Source organism: Chrysochloris asiatica, unplaced genomic scaffold (genome assembly GCF_000296735.1).
Source record: "Chrysochloris asiatica unplaced genomic scaffold, ChrAsi1.0 scaffold00025, whole genome shotgun sequence".
Taxonomy (NCBI): Eukaryota; Metazoa; Chordata; class Mammalia; order Afrosoricida; family Chrysochloridae; genus Chrysochloris; species Chrysochloris asiatica.
The window spans coordinates 21,202,252-21,229,479 of NW_006408543.1; the positions used below are offsets into that span (position 1 = coordinate 21,202,252).

Here is a 27,228-nt window from a genome sequence, read left to right on the forward strand (position 1 = left end):
GGGGGAGACGTGAGGGGGTGGGTTTCTAGGATATACTCTTTGGTTGGTTGATGATGCATGGAGGGGACTGGAGCCATGGCAATGAAATGATGATCTTCTTGATCCAGGACATGTAGGAGCTATAAAGTTGATTTTCAAGTGTTAAACCAGCCTTGCTTTAGATAAACCCCTCATGGTGTTAGTGTGTTAGGCTGCTAACCACAAGATCTGATGTTCAAACTCACCTAAGCAGGAGGAAGATGAGGCTGTCAGTTCCGAGATCTGTAGTCTCGGAATCCCTACATAGGTTTGCTGTGAGGCAGAATCAACTCAGTAGGACTGGGTTTGGTTGGTTGGAGTTAATGTACTTTAACCATTGTGTGTTATCCTTTTTATACATTGCTGGATTTGATTTGCCACAGCTTTGTTAAAGAATTTTGTTTTATATTCATGAGAGAAGTTGATCTGTATTTTTCTTTTATTAAATTTTTTATTGTGAACTGAATGAAGTTTCACAGAGCAGATGGTCAGTTTTGCATTCAGCAAATCCTACACTTTGTTTCATCTCAATAGTTGCAATCCCCTCCCTGCAACAACAGTTATCCCACTTCCTCCCTGTGTTTCCCATTTCTATTCCATCCTCTCTCCCAGACTTCTCAACTTTGTCCTTAGGTAAGTTAATGTTGCTGTTTGATCATAAATGATGGACCATCCCATGGTGAGCCTACTGGTCTAGTGTTACTGTCCTCCGATTATACTAATCTGCTTGGCTAAAAATTGGTCCATGAGGGTGAGTTCCATTCCAGACCTGAAGGATGATTGAGGGCTCTAGTCTTGGGTGCCTCCAGTCTCATTGTGACCAGTAAGTCAGGTCAGATATGTAGTTTTCTTATAATAGATTTTTCTGGAAATGAGTTGGGAAGTGTGCCACCCTCCTCCATTTGGAGAGAATGTGTATGGATTGATATTGTTCCTTCCTTCCTCTTGTGATAAAATATAAACCTAAGATATGCTGTTTTAAGCATTTTCATTCATGTATACAGTTCAGGGGTAGTGAGTACATACACAGTGTTGTCTGTCACTGCTGTCTAGTTCCAGAATTGTATCATCTTCCCAAACAGAAACTTTGTAGCCAGTAAACAATAGCTCCCCATCCTCTCCCTACCTCCCGTTAGACCCTTTAATCTACTTTCTGTCTCTATGAATTTGCCTATTCTATTAGGAGTCCTGGTATTGTGCTGTGGGTTAATGTGCCAGACTGCAAAGCCATTTGAACTGCAAGGTCAGTGGTTTAAGCTCACCAGCTGCTCCTTGGAAACCCTATACAGGGTCGCTATGGGTCGGAATCAACTCAATGGCACTTGACAACAATATACGTGATATTATATAGCATTTGATTTTATTTTGTGGTCTGGCTTATTTCACTCTGTTTGGTGTTTTCAAGGTTCATTCATGTTGTAGAATGTGTCACAATTTCATTTTTCTTTATGACTTAATACTGTTTCATTGTATTTATGTCACACATTGTGTTTATATATTAATTTGTTGGTGACAGTTGAGTTATTTCCACCTTTTGGCTGTGGTGAATCATGCTGCTGTGAATAGAATATCTATTTGAGTTCCTGTTTTCACTCCCTTTGGATTTATATCTTCATGTTTTTACCAACTCATATCGACCTTGTGTACAACAGAAGGAAACACTGCCCGGTCCTGCACCAACCTCACGATCGTTGCTACTCTTGAGCCCATTGCTGCTGCAACTGTGCCAGTCCATCTTGTTGGGAGTCTTCCTCTTTTTTGTTGACCCTCCACTTTATCAAGCATGATGTCCTTCTCCAGGGAATGGTCCCTCCTGATAATATGTCCAAGTATGAGAGATGAAGTCTGACCATGCTGGCTTTCAAGGAACATTCTGGCTCTACTTCTTCCAACACAGATTAATTTGTTCATCTGGTAGTCCATGGTACTTTTAATAGAAGCCAATAATTCTATGCTGAACAATTTGAGTAGCCACCTAACTATTTTCCACAGTGGCTGCATTATTTGATATTTCCACCAGAAATGCATATGGATTCCAACTTGTCCACATCCTCACCAACTCTGGTTATTTTTCTTTTCTTTCTTTCCTTTTATTTGAGGGGTGATTTGTTGTTAAGTACCTTTGAGTTAATTCCAAATCATAGTTATCATGTATAGGATTTCCAAGGAGTGGTTCAAACTGATTTTTCAGTCCAGTGCATTACCCCACAGCATAACACCAGGGTGATAGCCATCCTTAGAAGTGTATCTTTTTATGAGTTAGACTTTTCTCCTGTTAAAGGTACAAATTAACCTCCAAGCACTGTTTTAGGTGCATATCACAAATTTGTGCTTTCATTTCTTTGAATTCAAAGTATTTTCTCACATTTGTTATCATCTTTTCTTTAACCTCTGAGTTATTTAAAAGTGTTTTGTTCATTTACATGTGCTTGGAGGATTTTCTGGATAATGCTTTGTTATTAAAATTGAATTCTACTTTTGTCAGAGTAAATAATTTGTATGATATTTATTCTTTTAAATTTATTTAAACTTGTGATTTTATGAACTCATGATTTTATGAGGTTTATAAAATTTCGTGTGCACCTGGAAAATATATTTTTAAAATGTGTCCTCTCCCGTTCCCTTTTTTCTTCCTGTTCACTGTACTGTTGTCATTCATTTTACTTATATGCAGTTTATAAACTTTATAATTACTGTTTTTATTTTTTGCCTAAAACAGTTACTTTGAGAAGAATTTTTTAAATGGGGAAAGTCTTAATTACGTATTTATCATTTTTATGCTCTTCATTCATTGTGTGAATTGTTTCTATTTGGTACCATTTTCCATCTGCCTGAAGAAACTTCCATTATCATATTTTATAGTGTAGATTTGCTAGCAATGATTATTCTCAATTTTTGTTTATTTGAAAAATGTCTTTATTCTTACTCAGTTTATGAAATAATTTTTCTGTAGGTATAGAATTCTCTGTTGACCTTTTTTCCCATCTCAGCACCATAATGAGGTCAATTCATGTAGTCAGATTTGATTCAGATGAGATGTTTAGGATTATTTTTTTAATTGTGTTTCTGTAGCTAGCTTGGTTTTAGTCTATTTGGATGCTTTTAAGACTTTTGCTTTAGCACTGCCTTCAGCAATCTGGGTGTGTGATTTCTTTTTCTGGGTGTGTGATTACTCAGTTTGGAGTTTATTGACCATCTTAGGTTTATAGGTTAGGGTTTTCATAAAATTTAGAGAAATTCTGACTAATTTCTTCGGGTTTCTTTTCCTTTATCTTTCCTCTCCTTTTAGAGCTCTAGTTACATATGTGGGATTAGTTGATATTTTCTTAAGGGTCACTGAAATTATTAATTCTAATTTCAGTTTTCTTTCTTTGCTTTAAAAAAAAAAATTCCTGGTGCTGTGTCTTCAAGTTCATTTCCCTTTTATGTATTGTCTAAGCTGCTATTAATCCCTTGAAATGCATTTTCGTTTCAGATATTATAATGTTCATTTTTATAAGTTTTCTTTTTCTTTTATCTTCCATATCTTTCACTTGTTTTAAAAATAATTTTGAGCATATTGAAGATTTGTCTCCTAATAATCCCTGTTTCTCTTTCTGTTGGCTGATTTTCCTTTTGGTCATCAGTCACTTTTTCCTACTTCACATGTCCAATAATTTTTCAATTAGATGTGGGACACTGTATATGTTAAACCTGGAATGCTGGATTTTGTATCCTTTTAAGACATTTTGGATATTGTTCTGGAAGATAGGTTACTTGCTGATCGGTTTCATCCCTGAGTGAAAAACTAGGCCAGATTTTCTTTTACGGTTGGGGTAGCTTCACGGGTAAGGTGTGACCATTCTGGGATCTCTGTGGAACACCCAGTGAACACCAGTGTTGGGAATTTGAGTGATTCCTAGGTCTGGGTGATCTTGGAATTATTTGACGTTAGTTCTCCGCCAACTGTTCTTCCAGAATTTGTTGTCTGCATGCAGGGATAAAGAGAATGTTAATGTTGTTGTTAAGTGCGATTGAGTTGGTTCTGACCCATAGCAACCCTGTATAAGGTTTCCAAGGAGCAGCTCATGGGGTTGAACTGGCAACCTTGTGGTTCAAGCCAACTTTGTTGTCTAGCTCATTAACCCACAGCACCACATCAGGACTCCATTGTTGTTGTTGTTAAGTGCCATTGAGTTGATCCCAACCCATAGCGACCCTGTATAGGGTTTCCAAGGAGCAGCTGGTGAGCTTGAACCACCGACTTCACAGTTCAAATGACTTTGCAGTCTGACACATTAGCCCACAGTGCCACACCAGGACTCCATTAGTTGCTTCTAATTCATTCTACACTTTGCAAATTCAAGCCGTGTTTGACTGTCTGAACTCCAGGTTTCGTCTTCTCAAGTCATGAAGATTGCCCAGCTCATTTGCAGTTCCACCTCCTAGATGAAAACTGAGGCAATTGTAGGACTCACCTTGTGTGTTTTCCTTCTCAGTGTTTATAGTGCTTAGCTTCTTGTTATCAATGCCTGAAACTTTTGTTTCATTCGAGTTATTTATTAGGAGCCCAGGTGTGGCACTGCTGGTTAATGCACTGAACTGTAAGGTCTGTTTGAACCTCAAGGTCGGTGGTTCAAGGTCACCAGCCACTCCTCGGAAACTCTATACAGGGTTGCTATGAGTCAGAACCATCTCAAAGGCACTTTGTCTAGGACCGGCCTCGACAGGGGAGTTTGGTTCATGAAGTTGGGAGATCTGGCGGCGACAGTGACAGATAAAGAATACACACCAAGACACAACAGGAGAGACACATAGACACCCCGGAACTAGAGTGGATGTGTAACTGGCGTCAGACAGTTCCTGCATTGTAAACATTTTGGCTATGCATGCCGTTTGAACACCTTGCCAACTGCAATGCCTGCCTGTACTGCAAGCCGCAATGCATGTGGGCTTCGGTCTGCACCCCAGTTTTATTTTGGGGAGGAGCTTTACACAAAGGAAGGTGGGGTTTATTAAGATGGGGTACAGAAGTGAAATGTGATTAATCGTTCAACACAGGACACAATGATTTACAGGAATCAAATTCTAGAACATACATCACAAATTGTCTTGATCATCTAACATCCTCAATTTTCCAGAAATTCAAGCAAATTATTATATGGTACTTTTCAGGTTCGAATCCCAGGTCAGCAACTTGGTTTCTCAAGCCTAATTAACATACCTATAGCACCTAATCTCGAATGAGAACAAGGTGAAAAGAATTGAAAGGAGTCCCGCTGCTTCGGCTGGCTGACCGAGGCCTGCAGGAAGAAGCAAGATGCCTAGCTGCAGGGTTTGCACCTGGGGGCTATCCGGGAAGGAAGATGCTATTGTTCTTTAGATAAGCCCCGGAATACGCCAGTCTACTGAGTTAATTCCTTAGGGGAAACTTGTCTCCAGAGCTTCCCAGCAAACTTGTTTTGGGAGCTTTTTACAATCTCGGCTTTAGGAGCAGTTTAATACTTGTCCATGGGTATCAAGGGCTCATGTATTAAGTTAATATCAAACATAACTGAATTATTTGATAAAGAACAGTTTGGACGAGCTTGCCCAGTGGCCAGAGTTTGTTCCTCAGAGAGATTTGTTCCCAGTACACCTTAAGCACTGCCAATACAGTGGAGACATTGAGAGAGGGACATTAAGAAACCATTTTCTCAGAAGCTACAATTACAGGGGTTCGAAGCATAGCATGAATTAATAGGACTAAAGAGAATTATACAGCGCTAGCCCCACAGTGAATTCGTAAAAGCCAATGAACCCTGGACGTCCGGAGGTTACTTCCTTGAGCCCACAGGGTCTCTGGCCAGCAAGTTGGAGTGCAGCCACGTGCTGGATTTTCGTCCATGACACTGGTCCTCAACACCCCAATACCTGCGGTCTGCAACAGCACTTAACAACAGCCACAATAACAAAAGTTGTTTATTAAGAAAAATAAACAGCCAAACTTTACCATCGAGTTGATTCTGACTCATAGTGACCCTATATACAGTTTCCAAGACTGTAAACCTTTAAGGGAGCAATCAACCTCGTTTTTCTCCTAAGAAGCAGCTGAGGGTTTGAACTGCTGACCTTGCGGAAAGCAGTCCAGTGTTTATCCTACAGCTCCCCCAGGGCTCCTTAGTTATTTATAACAGGAGGGCAAGTTCATGCTGTGACACTGATTTCCTGGCTAAAAGGCCAGATTTTAGGTTTTCTGACTTCTCTTACATTTTCCATCTTGCTGCCTCTTCTCTCCTCTTTCCAATTCTGTCTCTTCATCTCCCTCTAATTCGCTATTTAGCTATTCCATTGAGTTTTAAAAATTTCATTTATTTTGTTTTTAAGTTTTGGGTGCTCTGTTTGCTGTTTCTTCAGTTCTTTTGGATATATTTATAGTATCATATTCTTTGCTAGGAATCCTGGTGTGACACTAGAGGATAAGCACTGAACTGCTAACCCCAAGGTTGGTGGTTCAAACTCCTCATTGTCAGTCAGAATTGACTCAATGGCACTTAACAACAACACGTAACATAAACAGGCACTTTGAAGCCTTTGATTTCTCTGTTCACCTTGAGCTTGGATTACCTGATCACTCCAATGTCTGATGGTTTGTTAAAGACCGAAAGTACTGTTGGTTGTGACTTGTTGCTTCTCACTCGTGACCCTACATACATATTTCCCTGGGTTTATCTGGTTTTTTCATTTGTTTATTTTTGGTTGTATTTTGCAAAGAATTGTGGGAATTCTTGGAAGCCTGAATTGAAGTTGCAGGTGCTAGAGTGTGACTGATGCTTGCAGACATTACTTACTCTTAGGGCCACTCTGAATCAAACTTTTTAACTTGGGGGATTCATGATTAGTGTAAACTTAGATCATAAAACCATGTGAAAACTCCTTCTGGTTACAAATGTTCAGAAGTTTTTCTCTCCCCCCCCCCCCCCATATGTATTACTGCCCCTTCTTTCAAGGGGATGGTGTCCTATTTTCCCTTACTCTGAGGGACTCACTGCTTTAGTCTATTACTGCTGCTGAGTGCTATCGAGTGACCCTGAGTAGGGTTTCTGAGGCTGTAAATCTTTATGGGAGCAGAAAGTCTCATCTTTCTCCCATGGGGATTTGAACTGCTGACATTGTGGTTAGCAGCCCAACACAAAGCCCATTCCGCTGCCAGGGTTCCTTACAGCTTTAGTCAGAAGTCTTCTCTTCCTGCTCAGCATACAGAACAGAAGCCAGGGTGATCAGGAGTCAGAAATTACTTTAGAGTAAAGAAGAGCTACATGCTCTTTAACCTTCTAGGATTCCTAATGGGAGTCACTTTATTTCTTTTTTCAGATTTCTTAACTTTTTGCCATCTCAGGAGTGTGTTTAATAAGACGTTTTTACATTTTATCTAACATTTTTTAGTTTGGGGCAGGAAAGATGTCCAGGGTATTTTGTCAGTTCTGCTGTTAGAAGTGGAAATCTTTCTTCTGTTTCTCAGAAGAACTGCATGTCTGCGTAAATATTAACAAAATGAAATGCATCCAGTCCATCTCTATGATGTCTATAAACTATAGGTGTGTGCATTTTGCTGTTTATAAACCCCATTTGTAATTTGGTTCCTCTTTGTTTGCCTTTTTGTTCCCTCTGGACTCCTTGGACGTAATTCAGCGCTTGGTTTCAGTTGGACTCGATGCTAAGAATGCAGTTTGTGTTTGGGATTGGAAAAGGGGGAAAATGTTATCCATGGCTCCTGGTCACACAGACAGAGTAAGTGCCCCTTCAGGGTCCTAATGGGTGCTGGATGGGAAGGGGCCAAAAAAGAAGTCAGAGGCTTTTGTCCTTCTGTGTTTTGTTAATTGGTTCTATGCAGTTTTTGAATCTCAAGTACTATTGTAAATACACATAAAATATTAGAATATCACATGTAGTACTCAGAAACAAGGCTCAGTAAGCATAATGTTAATGTCAAACTTTTAACTTTAAAGATGAATTTACATATTTCCTATGTCAGGTAATATAAACTAAATATAAAGATTTTGTAGTCGACTTTTTAAATGAAATGTAATTTTTATAAACACTGATAAAAAATTCTGTTATAAACTCTTAAAATGTATAATTATTTTTTGTAGCATAGTGCTGACCTGATCCAGCACAGGAATCGTAGTCAATGATTCTGTATTAGGGAAATAGCTGAATCTTTTTTAATTGTCCAGAAAATTTTGTACCTACACCTACCCTCACTTGCTGATTTTTTTTTTTATGACATTTCACATTTACGATAGTAAAAAAATATACTGTCTAACTATTTTACTCATTATTGATGAATGTCCGGCATTTATGAATGGGGAGGGGGTTATTATTGTTTTTAAGTGCCACTAAGTCGGTTCCAACTCATAACGATCCTGTACAGGATTTCCAAAGAGCAGCTGGTAGGTTTGAACTGCTGAACCATGTCTTTGGAACCTAACCATGTTGATAAGTGAGGAGTGGGTATATGTGCATCTGGGTTTTCAGAAGATTCTCAAAGGGACCTATTACATGCTCACACACACAGTTTAGATGGATATTAAAGTGTTAGCTATATTTCCTTACATGGCTGTGTATTCTGACGTCACAGTATTTCATACTTTGGAATTTTAGAGTCAGTAAATAAGCCAGTTATTATTTAAAAAACTATAGAAAATTGTGAAGTTCTTTTATGGTTCGTATTTTAAAGTTGCATTGATATATTTTTTCATATAATCTGTATTATGGTGAGTTCAGTTAATTTATGAGATATTTTCTTTCTTCATTATCACCGTGGAATGTCATTTTGTAAATCTTCTAAGTATTCCCCTTACTTAGTGAGTATTCAGGTGTCAGAGAAACTCAATGAAGGATATGAGTTTGAAGAACAAATCAGTTACTTTTCAAATATGAATTTAACTTTTGTTTATTATTAAATTATACATTTCTAACGCATACTTTAGTTCATCTGTGGTTTTGCTTCTTTGTGTTTGTAGTGAAATGATTTTTGTGTATTTAATATTTACAGAATCTTAGAAAAGAAGTAAGCCTAGAAATCCCCAACATTTAAGTTTTAGCTAATTTTGTTTCACCCCTGGTAATAGTATAAAAGCAAAAAAAAAAAAAAAAAAAAAAACCAAAGAACATTTTTCCGTGAAATGAAATAAGTGTTTATATTCTTCCTGTAAGAAATGCTGAGTGATTAGACAGATGGCTGTAAAAATGTTCCCTGTTTCTACCTGTGTAAGTGTATGCCAGTCAGAATCTCTAATCTCTATAGATTATTCTCTGCCTTATACCTGAGGTCTGTTAAATCATTCTTGAATTTGTGGTCTTAAATGTTTTCTTAATTAAAAATGGAAATACTAATTTTCACTCCACAAGTTATAAAAGTCATAGCAATTGAGAAGTAGTTCCTGTGCTGTATTATTTACTTACTTAGTTTATTTCTCATAAATTTTTGAAATGTGGGATTTGGACTATTGTCTACTGAGAGTTCCTGAGTAGTGCAAATGGTGAACATGCTTTGCTGCTAACCCAGAGGTTGGAGATTTGAGGCCACTCAGAGGCACCACAGGAGAAAGGCCTGGTGATCTACTGAAAAATCAGCTATTGAAAACCCTTTGGAGCATGGGTCTAGTCTGATTTACATGGAGTCACATGATAGCAACTGGTTTACTGCAGATAGGTAGGGGTTTGGGCTACATGATCTTTGAATAGGTAACTAAAATGATTCTGAAAATAATTATTTTAACTATAAATCTGATTTGTTTACAGATATTCGATATTTCTTGGGATTTATACCAGCCAAATAAACTTGTCAGCTGTGGTGTAAAACATATCAAGGTACTAGAAAGATCTTGTTTCATAATAGTCATGTTTATTTTTGTTCTCTGCTCCTGTGTACATATCACACTATTAATAATTTAAGGTGGTTTTAGGGTTTTGATGTGACTTATTTTAAAGTGTCAAGGTTTTTAATGTTCATGCAGTCAATCCTATAATTACTTATTGTGTGGAAGGCTTTATAAGGGATAGTGATATGGATAACAGATGAATAAACTACTCTCTGTAAAGGAACTTACATTCTAGTGAAGTAGAATTCATATGTTCATCTTGCTTATTCATGTTTCATTTAAAAAGTAAAATGTGAGAATATTATGCCAAGTATTAATGTTAGGTGCCATTGAGTTGGTTACGATTCACAAGGACCCTTTGTATAAGAGACCAAAGTCCAGTGTAGGCAGTTACTGTGTCAATTCATCTGGCTTAGGTCTTTCTGTTTTTTGCTTACTCTCTGCTTTAATAAGCATGCTGTCCTTCTCCAGGGACTGGTCCTTGCTGATAACATAGCCAAAGTATCTAAGACAAAGTCTTGCCATCCTTGTTTCTAAGGAGTATTCTGGCTGCACTTTTTCTAAGACAGATTTGTTTTTCTCTGACAGTCTATGGTATATTCAATATTCTTTGCCAACACCATAATTTGGTCTTCCTTATTCATCATCTAACTTTCATATGCATATGATATGATTGAAAATACCTTGGCTTGGGTCAGATATACCTTAGTCCTCTGAGTGATATCTTTGCATTTTAACAATTTAAAGAGGTTTTTGCAATGGATTTGCCCAGAGTAATATGCCATTGATTTCTTGAGTACTGCTTCAGTGGGTATTGATTATGGATGCAAGTAAAATTAAATCCTTAACAACTTCAGTCTTTTCATTGCTTATAATGATGTTGCTTATTGGTCCAGTTGTGAGGATTTTAATTTTCTTATATTGAGTTGTAAACCATGCTGAAGGTAAGAGTCTTCAATCTTCTTCAGTAAATGTTTTAAATCCCTTTCACTTTCAGCAAGAAAGGTTATATTATCTACATATTACAGGTTGTTAGTCTTCCTCCAAAACTGAATCCACATTCCTCAGATATTTCCACTTCTTGGATTATTTGCTCAGCGTACAGATTGAATAACTATTCTGAAATGACACAACACCCCAATTGCACGCCTTTCCTAATTTTAAACCATTCTCTTTATCCCCTTGTTCTGTGGGAATGACTGCCTCTTGATCTGTGAATAGGTTCCACATGAACACAATGAATTTTTCTAAAATTCCCATTCTTCACGGTGTTAGCCATAGTTTGTTATGATCCATACAGTTGAATGCCATTGAACAGTTATTAAAACGCAGGTAAGCATCTTTCTAGTATTCTCTGTTTTCTGCCAAAATCTACCTGACATCAACAATGATATCCCTTGTTCCACATCCACTTCTGAATCTGAGTTAAATTTCTGGCTGTTCCCTGTTAGTATACCACTGAAATGGTGTTTGAATTATCTTCAGCAAAATTTTAATTGCATGTGATATTAATGATCTCTTTTGATAATTTCCTCATTCTATTGAGTCATCTTTCGTTGGTGTGCACACAAATAGGAATTTCTTCCAGTCAGTTGGCCAGGTAGCTGTCTTCAAAATCTCTTATAATATAACAGTGAGCACCTCCAATGCTACATCAGTTTGTTGAAACCTCTCAGTTGATGTGTTCTGTCAGTTCCTGGAGCCTTGCTTTTTCAACAGTGCCTTCAGCATGGCTTATACGTCTTCCTTCAGTACCATTGGTTCTTGATCATATGCTGCCTCTTGAAATGGCTGAATGTCAGCCACTTCTTTTTGGTACAGTGGCTTTATGTATTCCATCTTGTTTTGATGCTTTCTGTATCATTCAGCATTTTGCCCATAGAATCCTTCAGTGTTGTAAAGTGAAGCTTGAATTTTTTCTTCATTTCTTTCATCTTGAGAAATACCTAGTTTATTCCTTTTTGGTTTACTACCTCCAGGTCTTTGCACATTTCCTTATAATAAAGTATATTGGCTTTTCAAGCCACCCTTTAGGACCCACCACTTAACTCTTTTACTTCATCATGCCTTCTATTCTTTTTAGCTACTTACGTTCAGGAGCAAGTTTTAGAATCTCTTCTAATACCCTTTTTGATCTTTTCTTTCTTGTCTGTGTTTTTAATGAACTTTTGCTTTCTTTATGTATGATGCCCTTTATGTCATCTCACCACTTGTCTGGTATTTAGTCATTACTGTTTAATATGTCAAATCTATTCTTGAGATGCTCTCTATATTCAGGTGGAATTTACTAAAGGTCATACTTTAACTTTTGTGTATTTGTTTTAATTTTCTTCAGCTTCAACTTGAACTTGCATATGAGTAATTGGTGGTCTGTTCTACATTTGATCCCTGGCCTTGTTCTGACTATTAATATTGAGCTTCTCCATTTTCTTTTCCACATTTGCAATCTATTTGATTTTGTGTATTCCACCTTTAGAGGTCCACATGTATGGTTTCTGTTTATCATGATGTGATCTCTGGCATTATTTCTATTACTAAGGCCGTATTTTACAACTGCTGATTCTCCTTTTGTTTCCAACTTTTTAATTTCATTCACCAATAATATGCATCTGGATTGCAAGGTTTGCTAGTGTCAGACTGTAGAAGTTGGTAGAAACCTCACTTTCTTCATCTTTGGCTTTAATGGTTGATTAAACTAAGTAAAGTAAGTATTTTTGTATTCAAAGAGAAAATGGCGGACTAGAAGCCACATGGATAGCATTGACTTTACCACTTATTAGCTGTTTACCTGGGATGAATCAGGCCTAAAAATTGTGAGCTTCTGTTTTCATGTCTTGCAGCTGTGGCTGCTGTTGAAGCTTCATAGAGTTGATGAGGATAAAATCAGACATTGTATGTGGAAGAGCAAATGAAAGAGCCTAATACATAGTCAGCTTTTCAAAAGCATTAGTTACTTTTTCCTTTGTGTATCTTTGCTTTGGATTTAGCCTCAGCCTTTGATTTTTGTTGTTGTTAAGTGCCATCCAGTCAATCCTCACTCACAGTGACTCTGTATAGGATTTCCAAAGCTTTAAATTTTTGTGGGAACAGAAAACCTCATCTTTTTCCTACTGAGTGGCTGATGGACTCGAACTGCTGACCTTGTGGTTCTCAGTCCCATACTTATCCTAGGGAGTCACTGTTCGTTTTCCTTATGAAATCCCAGTTTTTGTTTTATAGTTACAGTTCAGGTTTTAAAGCATTGATGACAATTCATTTTTATATTATAGTGATTTATTTTTAGATCATTGGTACAAATTGGAAATACTTGCTTTCCCTGCACTGCCTTGATGCAACAGATCCTAATAATTAAGGTTTTGTGTTCTGATTCTTTCTTTTTATATGCTCACCTTCATCCATATTTTCCGTAAAGTATTTTTAGCTGCTGCTACAATTCTGGTTTTGATAATGTGGTACAACTTGATATATGTTGTTAAGTATGGTAGAGCCTGTTCTGACTCATAGCAACCCTACATAAGGTTTCTAAGGAGCGGCTGTGGGTTTAAACCACTAACTTTGTGGTATATATTGTTGTTGTTGTTAAGTGCCATCGACTTGGTTCCAACTCATAGTGATCCTGTATAAGGTTTCTGAGGAGCAGCTGGTGGGTTTCAACTGCTGACCTGTGTGCGGTTCACAGTCCAGTGCTGATCCTGCAGTGCCACATCAGGAATAGTATTAGTTGTTGTTGTTATGTGCCACGGAGTCGGTTCTGATTCATAGCGACCCTGTACAGGGTTTCCGAAGCTGTAAATCTTTCTGAAGCCTATTCTTTCTGCCACGGAACAGCTGGTAGTTTTGAACTGCTGACCTTGCGGTTCACAGCCTGATTTGTAGCCACTATACTACCATAGCTCCTTATAGATAATATTTAATCATTATTTTTCGACAAATATTCAATAGCAAATGGTTCTGTGCCAGATTTTAAGGCACATAGTATAAATAATGTGATGGTGGAGAATTTTGTCTTTATAACTTTTGATGAATAACAAAGGTTTTGTTTGACACATAATGGCATACATAAAGTACTTAATAATCAGCAAATAAGTAACATTCTTATTACTGTTGTATATTGTAAATGAAATAAAATGTTCCATTTTCAGATTTTTAAAAATCATGTCCTCAATTGAGAAAATTCTGTTTAGTTTGAGTTACATTTCCTTTTCCTTGGTAATTCTTTTTGCAGAATACGTATGAGAAAAGGAAGTCCCTGAGTTATCGGAAACTGTGCTGTGTAGTATAGTAGCCTCCAGCTACATGTAGCTATTTAAAGTTAAGCTAGTTAAAGTGAAATACAATGAAAATTTCATTTCTTTAGTCACATCAGCAGCCACAGTTCAAATGCTCAAGAGCCACATGTAGCTAGTGATTATTGTATTGGGACAGTATAGACAGAGAACATATCTATCATCTCAGTTCTGCTGGGCAGCACTGATAGGAATTCTAGAAGAGTGAGTCAGTGAGTCTCTTTAAAAAAAAAAACACAACAAAAAACCACAAAACAAAAACCTGTTTATTGTGAATTAAATGAAGGTTTATAGACAAGATCTTCATTTTATATGCAACAGATCGTATACTTGTTTTATCTCATTGAATACAGTAACAGTGATTGCAGCAACAGTTATCCTGCTTCCTCCCTGTACAGGTTCGTATTTCCACTCCACCCTCTTTCACAACCCTTCTCTACTTTGTCCTTAAGTAAATGTTGTCCTTTTGATTTAAAATGATTAATTATTCCATGGTGGGCATACCTCACTACTGTTGTCCGCACATATACCTATCTGTTGCTCAGCTGAAAATTGGGCCATGTGGGAGAGTTACATTCCAGACCTAAAGGGTGGCAAAGAGCCATAATCTCAGGTTCCTCTAGTCTTTTTAAAATGATTTTGAGCTTTGTTCCACATTTTACTCCACTCTATCTGGGACCTTCGAATAGATCCCCTCCAGAGCAGTTGGTAGTGGTAGCCCGGCACCATCTAGTTCTTCTGGTCTCAGAGTCTTGGTGACTGATGTTCATATGCTCCATTGGTCCATTGGACAAGTTGATTGCAAGCATTTTCAATTTTCACCACTCTTCTTTCTTCTGCACATAATTGTACCTTAGATGGCTACTTATGAGGCCAATAATTGTACTTTAGATGGCTACACATGAGCTCTTAATATCCTAGTTGCTACTCACTAAAATAAGATGTAAACATTGTCTTTGTGGACTATGTTATGCCATTTGTCCCTTGAGACTATGATACTAAGCCCCCAGGCCCAGCAACTCATTGCCTTAAAATGTTTGGAAATATCTAAGAAGTTTTCATCATTTTGCTCCCTGAATGCATCACATTCACAGGGGTGTTTGTAGCACCTATGTATCTACCCACAGAACACTGTTGTTCCAGGATTGTTTATGCAATGCTATTTACCTCTAACCCCTTTAATCCTTACATATCTCCCTGTGCCCTTTGCCTGTCTTCATCATTCTTCTGCCAACTTCCCTCTTCTTGTGTATCGCCCTGCCCATCACTGAAGTCAGCATGTGTCTACCCTCTAGCCAGTGAATTACTCTCCCTTCTCTCCCACCTCTCTGGTAGCTATCAGAGATTGTTTGGGGTGAGATTGTTGTTTTAATTTGCATCTCTCTAATGGCTAATGATGTGGTGCTGTAGGATAAAACACTAGACAACAAGGTTAGTTTGAACCACATGATCAGTGGTTCAAACCCACCAGCTGCTCCTTGGAAGTCCTATACACGGTTGCTATGAGTCAGAACTGATTTGATGGTACTTTAACAACAGCAACGGCTAATGATTGCAAACATTTCTTCATATGTTTATTGGCTGTCTGAATGTTTTCCTTGACGAAGTGTGTTCTGTTCATGTCCTCTGCCAATTTATTAATTGGGTTGTTTGCCTTTTTCTTGTAAAAGTTTTGTAGTTTTTGATATATTTTAGTGATAAGACCCTTGTCTCATACATAGTTGCAAATAAATTTTTCCCAGTCTGTGAGCTCTCTTTTAACAAAATCTTTCAATGCATATAAGTGTATCATTTTTAAAAGGTCCCAGTCTCTATTTTGTCCTCAGCTGTTTGTGTGTTTTTAGTTATGTTTCACAGTGTATTTGTGCCATGTATTAGAGCCCCAACGTTTGTCCCTGCTTTTTCATTGATGATCTTTATAGTTCTAGGTTTTACATTTAGGTCTTTAATCCATGTTGAGTTTGGTTTTGTATATGGTGTGAGCTATGGGTCTTGTGTCATTTACTACAAATGGATATTCAGTTTTGCCAACACCATTTGTTGAAGAGACTGCTTCTTCCCCCACTTTAATGTGTTTTGGCCCCTGTCAAAGATCAGCTGATGGTTATGTGGTTGGATTTATTTCTAGGTTTTCATTTCTGTTCCATTTATCTGTGTATCTTTCATTGTACCAGTACTAAACTGTTTTGACTACTGTGGCTGTGTAGTAGATTTTGAGATCAGGAAGTGAAAGACCTCCAGTGTTGTTTTTCTTACGTAATGCTTTGCGTATCCAAGGTCTCTTTCCTTTCCATATAAAGTTAGTGATCATTTTTTCCATCTCTTTAAAGAATGATGTTGGAATCTGGATTGGGATTATGTTATATCTATAGATTGCTTTGGGTAGTATAGACATTTTCACAATGGTAACTCTTCCTCTACATGAGCATGGTGTATTTTTCTATTTCTATAAGTTTCTTTTGGTTTCTTGTAGTAGAGCTTTGTAGTTTCCTTTGCACATGTCTTTTATTTCTGTTTAGATTTACTCCTAAGTATTTCATCTTTCAGATGCCTATTATAAATGGTATTGTTTTCTTGATTTTCTTTTTAGAGCTATCTTTATTAGTATAGATTGTTTCAGAATCTTTCAATTAATTCCTTTTGTGTGTGTGTGCTGAGTCTTTGGGATTTTCTATGTATAGGATCATATTATCTGCACATAGAGAGAGTTTGACTTCTTCTTTGCCAGTTTGGATGCCTTAAATGTCCCTTTCTTGCCTTATAGTTTTGGCTAAAACTTCCAATACAGTGTTGAATAGGAGTGGTGATAAAGGGCATCCTTGTCTGATTCCTGTTTGCAAAGGGAAGGCTTTCAGTTTCCCTCCATTGAGAGTAATATTGACTGTTGAATTTGTATAAATGTCCTTAATTACATTGAGGAATTTCCTTCTATTCCTATTTTGTTGAGTGTTTTTATTAAGAATTGATGCTGGTTTTTTCAAATACCATTTATGTATCAATCAATATGATCATATAGTCATTTTCTGTCATTTTCTTTATGTAATGGATTACATTGATTGCTTTTCTAATATTGAACCATCTTTGCATCCCTGGTATAAATCCCACTTGGTCATAATGTATTATTTTTTTGATACTTCATTGAATTCTTTTGATTCGGATTTTGTGGAGAATTTTTGCATCTATGTTCATGAGGGACATTGGTGTATAATTTTCTTTTTTAGTGATGTCTTTGCCAACTTTTGGGTTGAGGGTTATGCTCATTTCATAAAATGCATTAGGAAGTTTTCCATCCTTTTCTGTGTTCTAGGATAGCTTGAGTGGAATTAGTGTTAGCTCTTTCAGAATGTTTGGTAGAATTCTTCAGGAAAGCCTTTTGGGCCTGGACTTGTTTATTGGAAATGTTTAAATGACTAGATCAATTTCTTCTTTTGTTATGGGTCTGTTCAAATGTTCTATTTCATTCTGTGAATTTTGTAGTTTTTGTTTTCCTAAAAATTTGTCCATTTCTTCTAGATTTTCTAATTTGTTGACGTGCAATTCTTCATAGTATTCTGTCATTATCCTTTTTATTCCCATATGTTCTGGTGTAACATCAGCCATATTGTTCCTTATGTGTGTCATTTTCATCTTCTCCTTTTCTTTTGTTAGATTTGCCAATGGTGTGTCAATTTTATTAATCCTTTCAAAGAACCAACTTCTTGTCTTGTTCATTCTATTTTTTTCTGTTTTTTATTTCATTTATTTCTACTCTAATCTTTATTCTTTATTTTTTTCTGAGCTTTAGGCTTATTTTGCTGCTCTGTTTCTAATTGTTGGACATGTTGCATTAATGTGTTGATTTTGGTTCTTCTTTTTGGATGTGTGCATTTATTGATATAAATTGCCCTCTGAGCATTGTTTTTGCTTTTCCCAAAGGTTTTGGTATCTTGTGTTTTCATTCTCATTTGATTCAAGAATTTTCTTTAATTTCCCTTTTATTAATTATCCTGTGGCTTTTAAGCAGAGTGTTCAATTTCCATGTATTTTTTTACCCCTTGATCTTCCTATTGTTGATTTCTTATTTGATAGCATTGTGTTCTGAAAAGATGCTTTGTAGTATTTTAATGTTTTTTAAATTTTACTGAGGCTTGCTTTGTGTTCTAACATATAGTCTATTCTGGAGAATGCCCCATATGCACTGGAAAATATTGTGTATTGTGCTGTTGTTGGGTTGAGTGCTCTGTATAAATCTATGAGGTCAAGTTGGTTAATTGTGCTGTTTAGTTCATCTGTGTCTTTGTTGAGTTTCTTTCTAGTTTTCTGTCTGTCATCAAAAGTGGTATATTAAAATCTTCCTTCTGTTATGGTGATGTAGGGTCAGCTCTGGACCATGAACCACAAGGTTGGTAGTTCAAACCCACCACCTGTTCTCAGAAACCCTGCACAGTGTCACTGTGAGTCAGAACCAGCTCCACAGCACTTTAACAACAACAATGCTATTACTGTAGAGTTGTCTGCTTCTTCCTTCAATTCTATTAGAGTTTGATTTATGTATTTTGAGTCTTTCATTGGGACCATAGATACTTATTATGCCTTCCTATTCAGTTGACCCTTTAATCATGAGATAATGTTCTTCTTTGTCTCCTATGCTTGTTTTTGCTTTAAAGTCTACTTTTTCAGAAATTAATATTGCCACTTCTGCTCATTTTTAATGCTATTAGCTTGATATATCTTTACATCCTTTGATTTTTTTTATCAATTTTTGTTTTTGTATGTAAGGTGTGTCTCTTGTAGACAGCATATTGAAGGATCCTGTTTTCTTATTCATTTGGCTACTCTGTATCTCTTAAGTAGTGCATTGAATCCATAGACGTTCAATGTAATTCTCAATAGGTATGAAATGATTGCTGTCATATTGCTGTATGGTTTTTGTGTGTGTGGTGCTGCTGGTTTCTTTATTCCATATAATTTTCTGTGCTGGGGTCACTTTGTGCATTTCCTTGTCCTTTTTTTCAGTGCTGTTATTTTAATGTTTATGAAGTCTTAATGATTTTCCTTTTTCATGATTTGCTATGAAGGTGTACTAATTTTCTTTAAGGTTACCCTATAATTTATTAAAGGAGCTCCGGTAGCGTAGTGGTTACAAGTTGGGCTGTGAATCGCAAGGTCAGCAGTTCAAAACGACTAGCTGTTCCACAGGAGAAAGATGAGGCTTTCTGCTCCCGTAAAGATTTATAGCCTCAGACACCCTGTACAGGGTTGCTTTGAGTCGGAACCGACTCCACAGCACTTAACAACAACAAATAATAATTTATTAATTTGTTCCTCAGTTTAAAACAGTCTGTTTTATCTTGAAATCTGCTTTATTTCTTTGCCATTTGGAAGTATGTAAATATACTTTTCCCTCTTCTTGCTTTGTAGTTGTCTGCATTGTAAACTGATATATCTGATTCCTATTTTCAATTTTATAGGTTTGTTTTATTTTGGATACTTCTGTATCTTGATTGAATTCTGGGTGGTGTTGGCATGTATGTCAATCTTAGGTGGTTTTCTACTGTTGTTGGTTCCCAATCTAAAGGACTTCCTGTATTATTTTTTGTAAGCTGGTCTAGTTATTGCAAATTCCTTTAATTTCTGTTTATTCTAGAAATGTTCTAATTTTATCAATGTATCTGAGGGACAGTTTTGCTGCATGTGTTGTAATTTTATTTTTCAGAGTTTTGTATGTGTCTTCCCATTGCCTTCTTGCCTTCATGCTTTCTGCTAAGAAATCAAAACTTAATCTTACTGATTCTCCTTTGTCTGTAACTGTCAGGTTTTCCCAAATTGCTCTCAGGATTCTTTCCATTTCTTTGATTTTGCAGTTTGATTATGATATGTCTTTGTGGTTTTCTTTTGGGATCTATCCTGTTTGGGGTTCATTCAGCTCTTGAATGCTTATCTTCTGTCTTTCATGATATTAGGGAAGTTTTCTTCCAATACCTCTTCAACTATCTTATCTATGCTTTTCTCTGTTTCTTTCTCTTCTGGAATTCAAATCACCCATATGTTATTTCTCTTCACCTATAAGTTATTCATGTTGACTCATGTGAATCTTTCTTTGTATTGTTTTTTTTCCATTGTTTTTTTGATTGTTCTTCTAGCTTACAAGTACTGAGAGATTTGTCTTCAGGATCACTAATTTGAGCTTCCATTGATTCAGATCTACTCCTTTTCCCTTTCAAGGTATTGCCCATATCTGAGATCTTAGTAGTAATCTAAAATTTCTAATTTCAGGTTTTGTATTTTCTCCAATCCATGGTCTATTTTGTTGTTTGTTCCTGTAGTGTTTTATAGAATTCTTCCTTGTTTTCCTTGACCTGTTAATCATTTAAAGGTACCTAAATTATTTTTCAGGTAATTCCAGTGTCTTTTTTCCTCAAAAATGTTTCCCAATTCTGCCTCTTGGTCACTTGATTGAGCCACTCTGTCTTGTTTTTTTTTTGTGTGTGAAGAGAACTAGACATGTAATTTTTAACCCTCTCTATACCTCAAAACTCTTTGAATACCATGGCTTCATTCTCCATAGATTCTTCCCAATTCATCTCAGATGGGTTGCAGGCATCTTGATTCTAATGTGCATCCAAGTTTGACAATTACAGATCTAGATATAATAATTGGTTCAAATTTGGTTTTGCTGAAAAGGAAGAGGACCAGCTGATCTTAAGCTTAGGAATTATGGAGCTTTTATATTTAGAATGCATTTAAGTTTCATTCATAAAAGTATTCAGCTAGTTGAATGAATGACCTTAGTAATTTTTAAGTCTTTAGGTTTTCAAATGTGTAAGTATATAATATTAGTAAATTGTATTTTTTTAAAGTGGCACTCATTGTAAAGTTTAACTTATTTGCTGGTTCTAATTTCTTTTTGTAGAAATTAGAACGTTTTTATTTCTAGTTTATCCCAGCCAGCAATGAAAATTTACCTGAATCCATTTAATAAAACAAAAAAACCTGATAATGAAGATTTATATTTGACTTCCTATCTTTTCCCCCAAAATGAGCAAATCATCCCAAATGTATCCATCTCTTATTTAAGCTTTACAACTAAAACAGTTGCTCAGTTTTGAAAATAACAAATGAGATCAACATTCTGAGCTTTAAAAAAAATTTATTTTTTAGCATCTTCACTGCCTCCACCAGAGATTAAACATTAGGTTTGGTCCTTTTTCCTGTTTGTGTGTGGTATCTTCATTTTAATCGCTAACCCACTCCCATCTCTGTTTCTTAAATTTAATGTAGATTTTCCCTCCAGAAATATCAAGCCTCTTGTTCTTACAGATAAGCATTCAAATCAGTGGTTTATCTGCTGTAACACAGCCATTGACAACATTAGAACGATGATATGACTATTGAATGCTGTTATATGTAAGAACATTTATTTAGGGGATTTTCACTCTGCTTCTCTGATAGAGCATGAAGCATTAGAAATGTTTTATTTTATAAGTCTTCTTTGGTAATTTGACTATGCTATGTGATTTTTAGTTCTGGAATTTATGTGGAAATGCTCTGACCCCAAAACGTGGTGTCTTTGGTAAGACTGGGGACCTTCAGACAATATTGTGCCTGGCCTGTGCAAGGGATGAACTAACATATTCTGGTGCACTCAGTGGGGATATATATGTTTGGAAAGGAATCAATCTTATAAGAACAATACAAGGAGCCCATACTGTAAGTATATTTAAATGTTTTAAACACCTTTACCTTTGTGTCTTAAAGCAGTGGATTGCATGGTATAGCATACTGTTTTTAATCAGTTCATTTGCTTGACAAAATAGTATTTGAACTGAATTAATGTGCCTATTTTCAAGATTTTAATCTGTATACAATTAGACACAGATATAGTAAATTACTGTTATTGTAATTTGCTAAAACCATTGCTTTAGCATGGTGTCTTTCTCAGAGTAGTGCTAGGGAGTGGGGCAGGGGGAAAAAAACCCAGCAACTTGTTGAATCCAACCTGGAAATATTCTAGATTAACCATAGGAGAATAAAGCTAGTGCCTCTTGAGTCTGATTTACTAGTGGGAAATTTAGGGACAATTCTAGAAAAAAGTATAATTTTAAAAAATAGCATTGATTGACTGCAAGGCAATTTAATTTTTTGTACTTCATCTTTCCATGTAATTAAGATATCAAATAAAAAAGATCCATGCTTAAGGCTTTTAGGTTCCCTCCTTCATGCCTTTTAGCAATTGGGTCCTTCACAAGTAAAGAGAGTAGCTAGCATACAGTTAGCTATTGTCAGCAGTAATATCTTCAAGTAGCAAAGGCAAAACTAGAACAGGTTTTTGCTTTGTTCCTATATTAAAAAAGCCATTGCTGTGGGATCCATTCCAATTCATAGCAATCCTATAGGACAGAGGAGAACTGCCTCATGTGAGTTCCAAGGTTGTAATCTTTACAGAAGCAGACTGCCGTATCTGTCTCCTGTGGAGTGGCTGATGGGTTTGAATTGCTGACCTTAAGATTAGCAGCCCAACACTTAACCCACTACACCACCAGAACTCCTTAAGTTTCTATATACAAAGGGATTTATTTGTAGAGTTTCTTTTGGGCTTTTTGGTAAATATGTTTATTCCTATGTCATAAAAATCCTTTTAAATGGATTTCCAACTTCATGTCATAAACTTTCTTTAAAAGCACAGTTGGTAAATTAAAACTATATTCCCTCTCTTAGGCAGGAATTTTTAGCATGAATGCTTGCGAAGAAGGCTTTGCTACAGGTGGCAGAGATGGCTGTATTCGGCTTTGGGATTTAACTTTTAAACCAATTACTGTGATTGATCTCAGGGAAACAGACCAGGGATATAAAGGTAATAGCACAAAAAATGTGTCCTGACTAAGCAGACTCTTAAAAGTGCTAAGCGTTGTCTCTGTCTTCCAGTAAAGCAATGTGTGCTTTGTAGATACTCTTAGTAATGAGACATTTGCCTCTTCATACTATATACATTTGATTGAAATTCTTGTTATCAGAGAGGAGAAATTTTGCCTAAAGAGAGTCCACACATTACTATTTCATGACAAATATTCTTTCATAAGTACTTACTTTGATAATGTTGGATTTTAAAAATATTTCCTATTAGAATGCTAAATGTAATTATCCAGCAAATAACCTTATCACTGCCAAGTTGATTCCTACTTACAGCGGCCTTGTAGGACAGGATAGAATTACCCTATAGGGTTTTCAGGGCAGGGAGTCCTGATGTCGTGCTGCAGGTCAATGTGATGCACTGCAAGGTTGGTTTGCAAAACAAGGTAGGCAGTTCAAGCTCACCAGCTGCTCCTTGGAAACCCAGTACATGGTCTCTATGAATCGGAACTGCCTTGACAGCACTTACAACAGCAACAATCTTTACAGACACAGACAGTCATATCGTTCTCCTATGGAGAGATTAAATCTGTTTTGGAGGAAGTGCAGCCAGAGTGCTCCTTGGAGGCCAGGATGACTAAACTTCGTCTCTCCTACTTTGGACATATTGTCCGGAGGAAACAATCGCTGGAGAAGGATGTCATGCTGGGTAGGGTGGAGGGTCAGAGAAAAAGAGGAAGACCCCCAACGAGATGGATCAGCCAGGTGGCATCATTGATGCACTCAAGTGTGGCAGCGGTAGTGAGGTTGGCCCAGGATCGAACATTGTTTCGTTCTGCTGTGCATGGGGTCGCTATGAGTCGGTTCCGACTTGATGGCACCTGACAACAACAACAATGGAGAGATTAGAGGGTTGGACCGTGTATCTTTCAGTTAGCTAGCAACTGAGTACTTAGCCACTGTGCCAAGAGGGCTCTTTGTTAAATAAACTGTGTTGGGGTTAGGAAGAACTTCTGTTCCTAGTAATTTAAATTAGTGTGGATGTGTTTTTCATTTGCATCAAATCACACAGCATTTGGAGAGTTCTTTTTTTTCTCTCGGGGCTTTTCAAAATTGATGTAATGCTGCAGGATTTTTTTACTATAGAAAATAATAGGCTACTGACTCATGTGGCATTGTATTACACGAGCAGCACTGGAAGTTACACTTAACTTGTGTTTAAACCGTATTTTAGTCATTTACTAGGTGTGTGACCTTATTTACCATATCCTTAAAATGAGGAGAATAATGGTTCTTCTCTCATCAGATGAAAGGAGTAGATATGGGAAAATGTTTAGAAAAATGGCACATAAGTCTTCTTAAATAGTTTTCTCTTTTCATCCGTTCTGAATTGGTTCCAACTCATAGCGACCCTGAATAGGGTTTCTGAGCCTGCCACTCTTTATGGAAGCAAAAAACTTTATCTTTCTCCTGTGGAGTGACTGGTGGGCTCAAACCAGTGAACTTGAGGTTAGCAGCCCAGTGCTTATGCCACAGCACCACACCAGAACAGTCGGTTCTGACTCATAGTGGCCCTGTATAGAATTTCTGAGGCTGCAGATCTCGTTAGGAACAGAAAGCCTCATCATTCTCCTGCAGAGCAGCTGGAAGTCTGAAACCACTGACCTTGTGGTTCCCAGTTCAGTTACAAAATAATTTGGTATATTTCTTATTTGATCCTAAGAACATCATTAGTTACACAATACCTTTATATTAGTCCTATTATAATACTTGTGATAAAACTGAGGAAAACAATCTTTTCCAGGACTACAGAAGAGATTGTCTGTTTTACTGAACAAGTAAAAAAAGTATTTTTTCAATCACTTTTTTTAGGAGATTGGAAAAATGAAATATATAAAAAAATATGTAAAAAATCTATTATAAGAGAAGAGCATTTCGACCCATCTATAAAGGTAGTTCCTAAATTGTTGTTTATTGAATGATGCAAACTGTTATAAGACTTTGAGGAAGTGATTTGACTCTAGCTGAAGTTGTTCTGTAAGAAAGGAGAGAGAAGAGTGTATGTCTTGAAAGATGGGTAGAAATTAAATATTCAAAAAGAGAGAAATCATTCCACATAGAAAACAGTATGGGGACTTTAAAATATGAGTGTAGAACAAGGACTTGCACATTTCTTCTCTCTAGTATCTCAGGAAATTAAAATTAATATCAATTTTGACAGATTGGCATGATATTGTCATAACATTGGTGGTAAATACGATTCACTTTTGACTAGGTTTGTCTGTGAGGAGCGTTTGCTGGCGAGGTGACCACATTCTAGTTGGAACACAGGACAGTGAAATTTTTGAAATTGTGGTGCATGAAAGAAATAAGCCTTTCCTAATTATGCAAGGACACTGTGAAGGTGAACTCTGGGCACTTGCTGTCCATCCTACGAAACCATTGGCTGTGACGGGAAGTGATGACCGCTCAGTCAGGTAAGCAGATTATAAAGTCATTGCATAGGCTGGAGGTTAACCTTGGATGAATAAAAGGGGGGGAATGCTTAGATTAGAAAATAGATTGAGATTATATCAGTTTATGATCCAACAGCCATTCTTCTGAAACTCATCTGAAAAGGTTTGAACCACCAACTTTTTGGTCAAAACAACCATTGCTTTAGCCATTGGTACCACCCAGGGACTCTTAGATCTATAGATTAAGCAAAGTTAAAATATCTACTGCAAATTCATGTGAGAAAAGAGATCAAGTTCCCGTAAAACAGTTTAACATTAATTGTTACTCAGACAATAGTAGTTGTTATCCAAGTGACTTTGCCACAGTACAAGTTCCACACAATAGTGCTGCATTTGACTTGTAATTTTAGGTTGAATTCATTAAGAAACATTTCAAGTCTGCAGCCAAAGCTAATTTATAAAACCCTTCAAAAGTTAATTAACTTTGGTAATAATGGTTGAGGGTGGTTCTCATTCAGAAAAAAATTTAATCTCTGCTATGAATTCAAATAATTTTTGGAAACCAAAAATTCTGCTCAAGAATAATACAATAAATATTCATAGAATTTAAGCACCTTTTATCTTCACAAGCTTTGCACATTTGTCCAACTAAGCCATTTTTTATTGTTCCATGCATACTTTTTAGAGTCCTAGTGTAGTGCTCCACCACTCACTTGTCAGTTTGTAGTACTGTTGTGGCTTGTGTATTGATGTAATGCTGGAAGCCAACAATTTTTAAATATCAGCACAGTCAACCATGGAGGATAAATTTCAGCTGAGTTTCCAGACTAAGAGTAGGAAGAACGAGGGGAGAACGACTTCTGAATGTTGAGCCACTAAAAGCCTAATGAAATAGCAAGGAACACTCAGCTAGCCCCAGAATATTGAAACATGATGAATAGCCACAAATATTGTTAGATACAGTGCCAACAGATGAGCCCTCAGATTGGAAGGCACTCAGATTACTACTGGGGAAGAGTTGCCTCCTCAGAGTAGAGTTGATTGTGATCACTCATATAAAGTAGACTTTTCAGGACATTCATCTGTTAACATCCATTGATAATCGGAACATAGAATGTATGAAGTATGAATCTAGAAAAGTTGGAAGTTGTCAAAAATGCATAAAGATCAATATCCTAGGCATTAGTGAGCTGTAATGGACTGGCATTGACCATTTTGAATCTGACAGTCATATTATTTACTATGCTGGAATGTCAAAGAGGAATGGTTTCATACTCATCATCAAAAAGAACATTTAAAGATCTGTCTTGAGGTATAATGCTGTGGTAGGATAATAACCATATGCCTACAAGGAAGACCAGTTAATACCACTATTTAAATTTACAAACCGACCACCACGAAAGCCAGTGATGATGAAATTGAAGAATTCTACCAACTTATTCAGTCTGAAATTGATTAAACATACAATCAAGGCTTATCTTCGACAGAGCTGTTGAATCAGTTTGAAGCACTAACCTTTAGGTTTGTACACAGTGGCAAACCGAATGTGCCAGCCAGGCTCCTGAAATTAGGCATAAACGATATGTAAACAGATGAGTGTGGTTGTATTCTAGTAAAACTTGATTTACACTGAAATTTGAATTTTATATAATTTTAGAGTGTTTTCTACCATTTAAAAATGCAAATATCACACTTAGCTCTTGGTGGTATAAAAAATAGGCCGTGGGTCAGGGTTGACCGAAGAAGCATGGTTTGCCAACCCCTGTGGTAGAGGTGAAATATCTTCAGCGAATG

The 27,228-nt window shown here is 36.7% G+C and overlaps 1 protein-coding gene across 1 annotated transcript in view; it reads left to right on the forward strand.

Annotated features, from left to right (window-relative positions):
- Window positions 1-27,228, forward strand: part of EML5 (echinoderm microtubule associated protein like 5) — a 266,949-nt gene that overhangs the window by 54,594 nt on the left and 185,127 nt on the right. Inside the window, exons 3-7 of the mRNA XM_006839584.1 lie at window positions 7,669-7,767; window positions 9,784-9,852; window positions 21,653-21,838; window positions 22,847-22,982; window positions 25,254-25,455. Of these exons, the coding sequence (XP_006839647.1) occupies window positions 7,669-7,767; window positions 9,784-9,852; window positions 21,653-21,838; window positions 22,847-22,982; window positions 25,254-25,455 (692 nt within the window). The remainder of the gene's footprint in view (window positions 1-7,668; window positions 7,768-9,783; window positions 9,853-21,652; window positions 21,839-22,846; window positions 22,983-25,253; window positions 25,456-27,228) is intronic.